General features: G+C 44.2%; 2 protein-coding genes across 2 annotated transcripts in view; both read left to right on the top strand.

Moving 5' to 3' along the window:
* mcm2 (minichromosome maintenance complex component 2) overlaps positions 1–5,014 on the top strand; it is an 11,342-nt gene extending 6,328 nt beyond the window's left edge. The window contains 12 exon segments of the mRNA XM_032514727.1: positions 244–378; positions 587–778; positions 1,370–1,463; positions 1,571–1,649; positions 2,245–2,416; positions 2,495–2,621; positions 2,754–2,866; positions 3,100–3,264; positions 3,668–3,742; positions 3,907–4,089; positions 4,183–4,338; positions 4,804–5,014. Of these exon segments, the coding sequence (XP_032370618.1) occupies positions 244–378; positions 587–778; positions 1,370–1,463; positions 1,571–1,649; positions 2,245–2,416; positions 2,495–2,621; positions 2,754–2,866; positions 3,100–3,264; positions 3,668–3,742; positions 3,907–4,089; positions 4,183–4,338; positions 4,804–4,914 (1,602 nt within the window). The 3' untranslated portion in view covers positions 4,915–5,014.
* Positions 5,015–6,824: 1,810 nt separating this feature from the next.
* The window catches only part of podxl2 (podocalyxin-like 2), a 16,415-nt gene continuing 13,254 nt past the window's right edge, over positions 6,825–9,985 (top strand). Inside the window, exon 1 of the mRNA XM_032514721.1 lies at positions 6,825–7,124. Within this exon, the coding sequence (XP_032370612.1) occupies positions 7,094–7,124 (31 nt within the window). The 5' untranslated portion in view covers positions 6,825–7,093. The remainder of the gene's footprint in view (positions 7,125–9,985) is intronic.

The following is a 9,985-nucleotide window of genomic DNA, read 5'->3' as shown; positions in this document are numbered from 1 at the left end:
ACAGGGTGAAAAGAGGAGCTGCAGCAATGTGCTGTACAACTAAAATGTTTTTTTGAAAATGAAACCATGTAAACCTATTCTATATTACCTCTAAACATAATTATAAACCTGAAAATGAGCAGAATATGACTTTTCCGCTTCAATTTTTTGTGAATTGTTTATTTACAGTAAATGCCGTTTCATCCAATGACCTGCTGACCTTTGTCTCAGTAAATTAACCAATCGCCCCCCCTCCCCCTGCAGACCGTGTACCAGAACTACCAGAGAATCACCATCCAGGAAAGCCCCGGTAAAGTAGCCGCCGGCCGCCTCCCGCGCTCCAAAGACGCCATCCTGCTGGCCGACCTGGTGGACAACTGCAAGCCTGGAGACGAGATCGTGAGTGGAGTTAAAAACATTAATGAATACACATTTCATCCCTGAAAACATGAATAAAGAAAGATCGCAAATCCATTTTCTCAAACTTACAACAAACAGCTGAAAGAATGAGATTTGTTTCCCTGACGCATCATTTCTGAATACCAGGTGATTTCCTTCTTCAGCACAATGAAAAAGAAGTGGCATGATGATTTTCTTTCCCTCTCAGGAGCTGACGGGCATCTACCACAACAACTACGACGGCTCTCTGAACATGGCCAACGGCTTCCCCGTGTTTGCCACGGTCATCCTAGCCAACCACATCACTCGCAGAGACGAGGGCGTCGCCGTGGCCGAGCTGACCGACGAAGACGTCAAGGCCATCGTCGCCCTGTCCAAGGACGAACGCATCGGGGAGAGGGTGAGGAAGGCACACGCACACTCGCACCTGATTGGTTGCTGCTGCTCGGTAGAATACATGATGACCCACAGTGCAGACAGTCTGGTAAAGAAAGCTTGTAACTGCAGATGATTTGTTGTCATAGATACCAAGGTCTGCTTCATCAAATATGTTACACTTCAGTCAGTGCAGTTACACCAACTCAGAAATATATGTATCTTTCTCAAGATGATGGAAATTGTTTCTATTAAAACCTATGCACAAAAACAGTTTTCTGTCTGACTGCCCCGCAGATATTTGACTTTTTGTAAAAAAGAAAATGTAATAAAGGCCCAGTGTGTAATGTTTTTAGTTCGTTATCAAAATCGGTGTTGCCGTTCACAAACTTGTCCTTTTTATGACAAAAAAGGACTGTCTGTTGCTACTATTAGCAACAGACAGAGCATTTAATCTCTTCTTTATCAGCCGGGTCAACACAGAAGCAGGTTCAAACAGTTTTACTGGATCAGTAAATTAAAACCTGAGCCCTATTACCAGCCACACACAAAGACAGCTGTTTTGTGATATTTCCTGTCCAGATGTTCCTTAACCAGGTCTCTGTCGTGTCTGCAGATCTTTGCCAGCATGGCGCCGTCCATCTACGGCCACGAGGACATCAAGCGAGCCCTGGCCCTGGCCCTGTTTGGAGGAGAGCCTAAGAATCCAGGTCACTACCAGCCTAAAGCAAGAACCCCTTACTCTCTGTGTGCCCTCCTTCTGTTTCTGTTCACCAATAACCCTGTCCCCCCCCCCCTCCCCCCGTCTTTCTTCCAGGTGGTAAACACAAAGTGCGTGGAGACATCAACGTGCTGCTGTGTGGAGACCCGGGAACCGCCAAGTCTCAGTTCCTCAAGTACGTGTCAATGCCCAAAATACACCTGTGATAACATTTAGAAACACTAAATGGAGATGTATAAACCCAGGTAATGGACATACGAGGGGTTTAGCAATACATTTTTTAACTTTTTTTTTTTTTTTTTGGTAAATCTGAAGCTCCAGACAGATCTGTTAGCTTAGATTAGCGTAAGCGTTGACTTCCTGTAGTCACTGAAGAATTCCAGGACGTGACTCCTCGTGGCCAACGATCATCTTGCACGCAACACCACAACGTGTCATTTTTACACATCTGTTGTTGTACAGATTAAATAAACATGTAACATGTTAATTAGTGAGCTCCAGCGGTGCTGCAGCTAGCGGTTTCTCAATATTTACAGTCCAGGGCCCGAGTTTCATTAAAAATCTGGCAAGTGGTTTTTCTGTAATCCAGGCCAGGGAACAGCAAAACACCTACAAACATTGGGGTTTAATCTCTTAGTTGGAGGCGATCTGATTAAAAACTGATCTTCCTTTTTAAGATGTGCCAGAGTGTGGAAGGAACCAGACATAATGCAAGTTAAAAAAAAAAAAAAGCCTCTGAATCTGAAGCCCTGATGTCTTTCTCTCTGCAGGTACGTGGAGAAGGTGTCGAGCCGTGCGGTGTTCACCACGGGTCAGGGGGCCTCTGCCGTCGGTCTGACCGCGTACGTCCAGAGACACCCGGTCAGCCGCGAGTGGACGCTGGAGGCCGGAGCGCTGGTGCTGGCCGACCGCGGAGTCTGTCTCATCGATGAGTTTGATAAGGTGAGCCCAGACTTTAACTGATTATTCTCTCAGCCTGGGGGTGGGATCATACCAGTCTAACCTCACGCTGTCCTCCAGATGAACGATGCAGACAGGACCAGTATCCACGAGGCCATGGAGCAGCAGAGCATCTCCATCTCCAAGGCCGGCATCGTCACCTCGCTGCAGGCCAGATGCACCGTCATCGCTGCCTCTAACCCCATCGGTGCATAAAACCCCGTTTTTGCATGTTGTTCCAGTTAACTTAGATTAAAGTCTAGTTGTCATTATTTTCCGTACACACCATAGCACCATATTGAACGTCTCGTGGTCGCTCTCTGTGCTTGTCTCCCTGCAGGCGGCAGGTACGACCCCTCCCTGACCTTTTCCGAGAACGTGGACCTGACGGAGCCCATCGTGTCTCGATTTGATGTGCTGTGTGTCGTCCGAGACACCATCGACCCTGTGCAGGTAGACGCACACACTTGCATGGATTTCATTTAATTGTTCTGTTGTCCTGGGGTTGAAGACAGGAGTCATCTTAAACCATAAGTTATGATGAATAACCCCCATCTTGGCTGTGAAGTGTGTTAATCAGTACGGGTCTCGTCTGCCACAATTAAATAATCTTCAAGTTAGAGTTCTGAACTCAGACACTCACTGCTCTCTCCTCTGGCTTGTGATTGGCTCTCTTTCCAAACCAGGATGAGATGTTGGCGCGCTTTGTGGTTGGTTCCCACATCAAGCATCACCCTAGCAACAAGGAAGGGGGCGTGGCCTTAGAAGAAGTTATTCTGCCCAACACGACAGATGTGCCGTCGATCCCCCAGGACCTCCTAAGGAAGTACATCATCTACTCCAAGGAGCGGGTATGAGCAGTGACCATCACTCAGTCGTGTGTGTGTGTGTGTGTGTGTGTGTGTGTGTGTGTGTGATTACTGCATGATGATAGGTGACTGAATGCAGAACAAAATGAATGATTCCACTTTACCTGGCTACCACTAAACATTTCACATGTTAAATATGTTAATATTAAAATAATACCCATTTATTTTTTTAAGAATTGGGTTTATTTAACTATGTGTAACAAGCCGCTCTAACAGTGAAATGTTGATTAATAAAGTACTCTATGTATCTATATAGCACATATTAAGTTTGATGTTTCCATAACGCAGGCTTTTGGCAGCCGCTTCGAGTTTAGAGGCAACAAATCACTTCACATCAATGAAATGTAAACTTTGTAAAGGAGGTCATGAATTGTTGTGTGTGCAGGTTCATCCCAAACTGAACCAGATGGACCAGGACAAAGTGGCTCAGATCTACAGCGACCTCCGCAAAGAGTCCATGGTGAGTCTGATCCTTCCCCCTTTCAGTGACCCAGATCATGTTCCTGAAAGAAATCTAGGTTAAAAAACAGGAGTGTATACAAACTTATGGTCATAATTTGTTGACCCGCCATGAGTTTGCTGCTGTTTTTGAATTAATTTATTTAATTTTGGTCTCGCTGACAGGCGACCGGCAGCATCCCCATCACAGTGCGCCACATCGAGTCCATGATCCGCATGGCCGAGGCCCACGCCAAGATGCACCTGAGGGACTACGTGCTGGAGGACGACGTCAACATGGCCATCAGGGTGATGCTGGAGAGCTTCATCGACACGCAGAAGTTCAGCGTCATGAGGAGCATGAGGAAGGTGTGTTTTCTGTTTCAAACCCGATCAGGGTGAAGTCCAAGCGTCCCTGGTGTGATATCTGTTTCCTGACTCCTGTCGTCTGTTTCTGTCCAGACGTTCTCCCGTTACCTGGCCTTCCGCAGGGACAACAACGAGCTGCTGCTCTTCATCCTCAAACAGCTGGTGGCCGAGCAGGTCTCCTACCAGCGGAACAGATACGGAGTCCAGAACGACTCCATCGAGGTGGCGGAGAAAGACCTGCAGGATAAGGTAAGCAGGAAGGAAGACGGGAGCCACTGAACATGTTAAACAGTCATTTAGTTAAAGGGTTACTTTCAGCCCTGACGGCCACCTTTGTATAGCTGTGTGTATCGCTGCTGCAGGCCTTTAGGTTTTTACTCTTCTTTTTTTAAAATAATATTCATTTGATATTAAGTTAGAAAAACACTGTTTTAGTTTAGATAAAAGAGACTCGGAGAGCTAAATGTTCCAGAGTCTTCACTGGTGTGACCGGAGTCACATGACTCTGACACGACTCAAACTTGACTAAACAAAATCGGAAAAAAGGTTTTTAACTCAACTTTGATTTTGATTTAACATTGACTTCACTTGGACTTGATTTGACTTTATCAGTCAAAGTGTATGTTATATTTAGAGTATTGCCAAACCATGTCCCACACTGAGGAATGCGTCCAAGCTGTAATCCCCGTCTTTTGTCCTCCTCTTCTCCTCCAGGCGAGACAGATCAACATCCACAACCTGACGTCCTTCTACGACAGCGACATCTTCCGCTCCAACAAGTTCAGCCACGACGGGAAGAAGAAACTGATCGTGCAGCAGTTCTAGAAGCCCTCCCCACCCACTCCTCTTCCTCCTCCTCCTCCTCTCCCTATTAGAGTGCTTCAGGAACTCCATTTCTTAGCCCAAAATGGGTCATCGAAAAAAACACAGAACTTGGGTTTCATCATGTTTAGACTCCAGGCTGAGGCGTTGTTGCCTTTAGGTCTGAACTGATGCCTGGGAGGAAGCAGATCAGAGGGGGAGACACCCCACTGGGATGGGGATGTGTGCGTACTTCACAAAATGGTGAGATGGCCACAGATCACGCGAGTTTCCACTGGATTGTTTGGGTAACCATGGTGACTGGATGTAGTGGTGTAGGTAAATCAAGAAAGCCTCACCATCACCACGCATGAAATGAAGATGTTGGTTTCAAAATAAGAGCTAGTATTTGGTAAAACAGCCTTGATGGAAGTTATTTGACTGCAAAGATATTGAATGAAAATTGAAAAAGGAACATAACAGAATCCAAATCTTCAGGTCATTCCACGCCGTTGCCCCACGCTGCTGCCCCCCCTTCTTTTCCATCTCGCCCTCTGGTGGAGCTGGTTGTAAATAAATGTAGATGTCTGTCTGTGTTGTTGAAGAAACCGGATTTATTGGTTCACCTAAAGTTGTCTGAGTCCTCTCTGTTACTAGCGTCTGTCCAGATGGAGGACAGCTCACATCTTTCTGCTCGGGGGGGTTTGATGCTTGTGTGTTCCCAGGTGAAGGGGATTTCAGCCTCCGACGTGACACAGGTGCACAGTTAATTAAAAACACAAAGTGCTTAAAGAGGTTAAAATGAACCGATGTTTGTACTGACTGTAGGTCTGTTCCATATTAAACTTGTATTTGTTAAAAATGTCTTTTGTCCACATCTCATTAATGACCGCTGATGTAATTGTTGTATTTCATTCATGAGTGGCTGCCTGGGGTCTAACCTCCTGACTGGTTCATTGGATGTTTTTAACTCATTGTCTGCTGTTTTCATCATGAGGGACGTTTGATCCCGTCTTCTCATGTCCACATGTCAAATTTGAGGTACTTTCCATTTTCTGCCACTTAATATGCTAAACTTCTACTACACGACATCTGAGGGAAATATTGTACTTTTTACTGTACTATTTTTTTCAATACATTTGCTACTTATTGCTGATATATTGCTATAGGATGACATATTAGACTTTATTGATCCTCAGGCAGTAAGTTTCAGACTACCCAGCAACATAAAGTAGTTAAAATGAGGGGTGAGGATGGCGCCGTAGATATGACACGTGCCTTTGGTGTGGGAGACCTGCGTTCGATTTCCACTGTGATGTCCCTGAGCAAGGCACTTAACCCCTGGCTGCTCCAGAGGTGTGTGACCTCTGACATGTAGAGCAACTGTTAGTTGCTTTTGAAAAAAAAAGGTGTCAGTGACAATGACATGTAATATAATAAAGCTCCACCTTAACAGCTACGTTATAAAGTGAACACATTAATGCACCAATCCAGTAATATTATTCTGCATAATGTGCACTTTAACTTTTGATCCTTTAAATATATTTTGAATTTAATACGTGTAACAGAGTATTCTACACTGGGGTATTACTACTTTTAAACATGGAGACCAGTGCAGATGCAGTATTACCAGTGTAAATATTTGTTATATCAATATTTTATTTTAATCTCTTGTATATTTACATTCATTTTGTACAGTAGTTAATCCTATTTATTTCAATCATTTTAATTTGTTTATTAGTGATAAAAGTGGGGAACACAAAAATAAAACAATTTACGAGGAGCACTTGAAAGCAAATATCAATCCAGAGTGAATGGCGACCATAGACCATCAGTATTAATAAATCTATATATATGTATAAAGTCTATGATATGACGACAGCGACACCCAGCGGCCAGCAGTCAGCGGCGGTGCTGCAGCAGATCCGATCCCGGTGTGACCGCAGCTGTGCCCGCACCGCGCGCACACAGCCCAGCCTGCCTGCCTGTCTTTCTGTCTGCCTGTCTTTCTTTCTGTCTGTCTGTCTGTCTGTACGGACACCGTAGACAGCCAGTGAGCGAGCCCGCACTCAGCAGACCCAGCTCGGCCATGAGCACGGCGTTTTCCTGACGTTCTCCACCTCCATCCAGAGAGCAGCTGCAGCTCCGATCCGTGATCTGTCCATTCAGAGCAGAGGAGAGGAGAGGAAGCACTGCAGCAGACATGCCGGGCCTGCTCCACATCACACTGACCGGTGAGTCTTCTGATTTTCAACCTCCATGCAGCATAATTCATATCCCTGCTTGTTTTTACCGGTAATAGGACATACACACAGCCAGAAGCCCTTTAACATCCATCACATCAGTGTAATTCCCTGCTCCACACAGACATGTTTAACTCCCTAAAATGATAATATGTTGCAGTATTAATAGCAGTGTTATTATTAGTAATACTATTATGAATCAGTGTATACAGCAGCAGGGCATGAACGCAGGCTGTTTTTATGAAGCGTTCAGGTTCCATTCTGCGGGTGCACAGGCTGGCAGTGTGTGGGAGGCACGCAGTCCACTTAAATCAGCAGACACACACTGCAGTGTCTGACACTCACACACACACACACACACACACACACACACACACACACACACACACAACACACAAATAATCATCTTTATCATAACCAGCACAGGTTAGTTTTATCAGGATGATCAACAGCAGTTTTGCATAGTCATGGACAACTATATATATATATAATATATATATATATATATATATATATATATATATATATATATATATATACTGTATAAATTTCTTTTTTTACGTGATGGACCAAAAGATTGCTCTATGTTTGGATTACCTACAAACCTATTGGCTTGCATTGGCTTTGACTATAAAATACACTAAACGTCAAAAGATTGTGCCTTTAAAATACAAGATATTACAAAAAAAGATATTACATTTAAAACCATTTTAAACAACTCTCGCAAAATCTCACATTTCAGAATCTGTAAACAGATTTTCCCCCTGATAAATGAGGAAGAAAGGCCAGCAGCTACGATCTTAATCATTCTCAATGAATCGATTAATTGTGGGAAGATCATATAATTGTATCCAAATTCGTTTTTGCTTGTTGTTGTGTGTGATGGTGCAGGTGCAGCTCTCCTGTATCTGTGAAGTATTTAACTGCCTCCATGCGGGCTAAGCTCAACATTATGGCTTTTTGAAGTTTAAAAACATATGATCTGTTATTCTCCTGATGATAAAACGTTTTGGAGAAGTATCCCTGCTTCTCCTCCCTGATTCTTGATCAGAACAGAGAGAAGATAACGGGGTGAGCTGAAGCTCTCCACCCGACCCTATCTGTCTCTGTCGGGGTAAAGGGGGATTTGGGGGAGGGTCCCAGCCAGCTATAAGCTGATCTGAGGGGGCTTTAGGGGCAACATACTGCACTGAACACAGAATTAAAGCTTGAATCGGCAGGATGAAGGAAATATCGTTGTGCCATCAGATTTGAACTGTTTCCTGCAGTGTTTATGGTATTCCCACCCCCATACGACTGGTGTTAATTAGCCATATGGCCACAGACCCACAGGGCTTAGATGCTCATTACACAGCTGGAAGCAAATGCTGCCCACCTAGGGAAACTGTGGGGTCATATTTTTGACATGTGGAGTAAAAAATAACACACTCCCAAATATTCCTCAAAACATAAAAAAAACAAAAAGACACTCAATTCAACATCAGACATGAACATGCAGAAACAAAGATAAAAGTTAAGAACATAAAAACTATCAGCAGCATATGAAACACAGTTTCTTTCAATTTTAAACTACATGGGACATTTTCATAACCATCATCAAAGGGATCCTCCCTACGTCCCAGGGTATGTGTCTCATAATATGTTGAGCTACTGGAGAGATGTCAGACGTCATAACTTTGAGTTCCTCATGGGGAGACCGGAACTACGTACTATAGCTTTAAGAAGGAACACAGGACCTTCATCACTCAGAGTTCCTCATGGGGAGACAGGAACTACGTACTATAGCTTTAAGAAGGAACACAGGACCTTCATCACTTCGAGTTCCTCAGGGGGAGACAGGAACTACGTACTATAGCTTTAAGAAGGAACACAGGACCTTCATCACTTCGAGTTCCTCAGGGGGAGACAGGAACTACGTACTATAGCTTTAAGAAGGAACACAGGACCTTCATCACTTCGAGTTCCTCAGGGGGAGACAGGAACTACGTACTATAGCTTTAAGAAGGAACACAGGACCTTCATCACTTCGAGTTCCTCAGGGGGAGACAGGAACTACGTACTATAGCTTTAAGAAGGAACACAGGACCTTCATCACTTCGAGTTCCTCAGGGGGAGACAGGAACTACGTACTATAGCTTTAAGAAGGAACACAGGACCTTCATCACTCAGAGTTCCTCAGGGGGAGACAGGAACTACGTACTATAGCTTTAAGAAGGAACACAGGACCTTCATCACTTCGAGTTCCTCAGGGGGAGACAGGAACTACGTACTATAGCTTTAAGAAGGAACACAGGCGCTTCCCAAACAAACACATTATTGCTACGTACAAGCTAACAAAGTCTAGTGCTAGTCTGTCACTACAAATCCTATTTGACTGAATACTTTTCTGTATTAGCGTGGTGCAGAATGAGTCATCAAAAATATATTAATGTTCTACAGAAAAAGAGAGAGATTTGGATACATTTGGGAGACTCTCTCCAGTATTTTGAATTTGTACTGCAGTAACTACAGTGACCAAATTTAGAAACGCAACTCTTTTGTTTTTGGCCCCACTTTTTCATGAGCTGATCTCAAAGATCTAAGACTTTTTATGTACACAAAAGGCTTATTTCTCCAAAAATCGGTCAGTAAAAAAAGAGAAATTAAAAAGAAGTTGCTGGATACTGGCCACTGTAAAATGTGCAGTTTTATCACACAAGTTTTGATGGAGCGTGCAGTTGGCATGCCGACTGCAGGAATGGCGCCACAGCTGTTGCCCATGAATGTTCATGTCTCCACCATAAGCCGTCTCCAAAGGCATTTCAGAGAATTTGGCAGTACATCCAACCGGCCTCACAACCGCAGACCACGTG

The sequence above is a fragment of the Etheostoma spectabile genome, chromosome 4 (assembly GCF_008692095.1).
Source record: "Etheostoma spectabile isolate EspeVRDwgs_2016 chromosome 4, UIUC_Espe_1.0, whole genome shotgun sequence".
Lineage (NCBI taxonomy): Eukaryota > Metazoa > Chordata > Actinopteri > Perciformes > Percidae > Etheostoma > Etheostoma spectabile.
The sequence above is the reverse complement of the archived record's forward strand: the minus strand, read 5'-3'. Positions and strand labels throughout refer to the sequence as shown.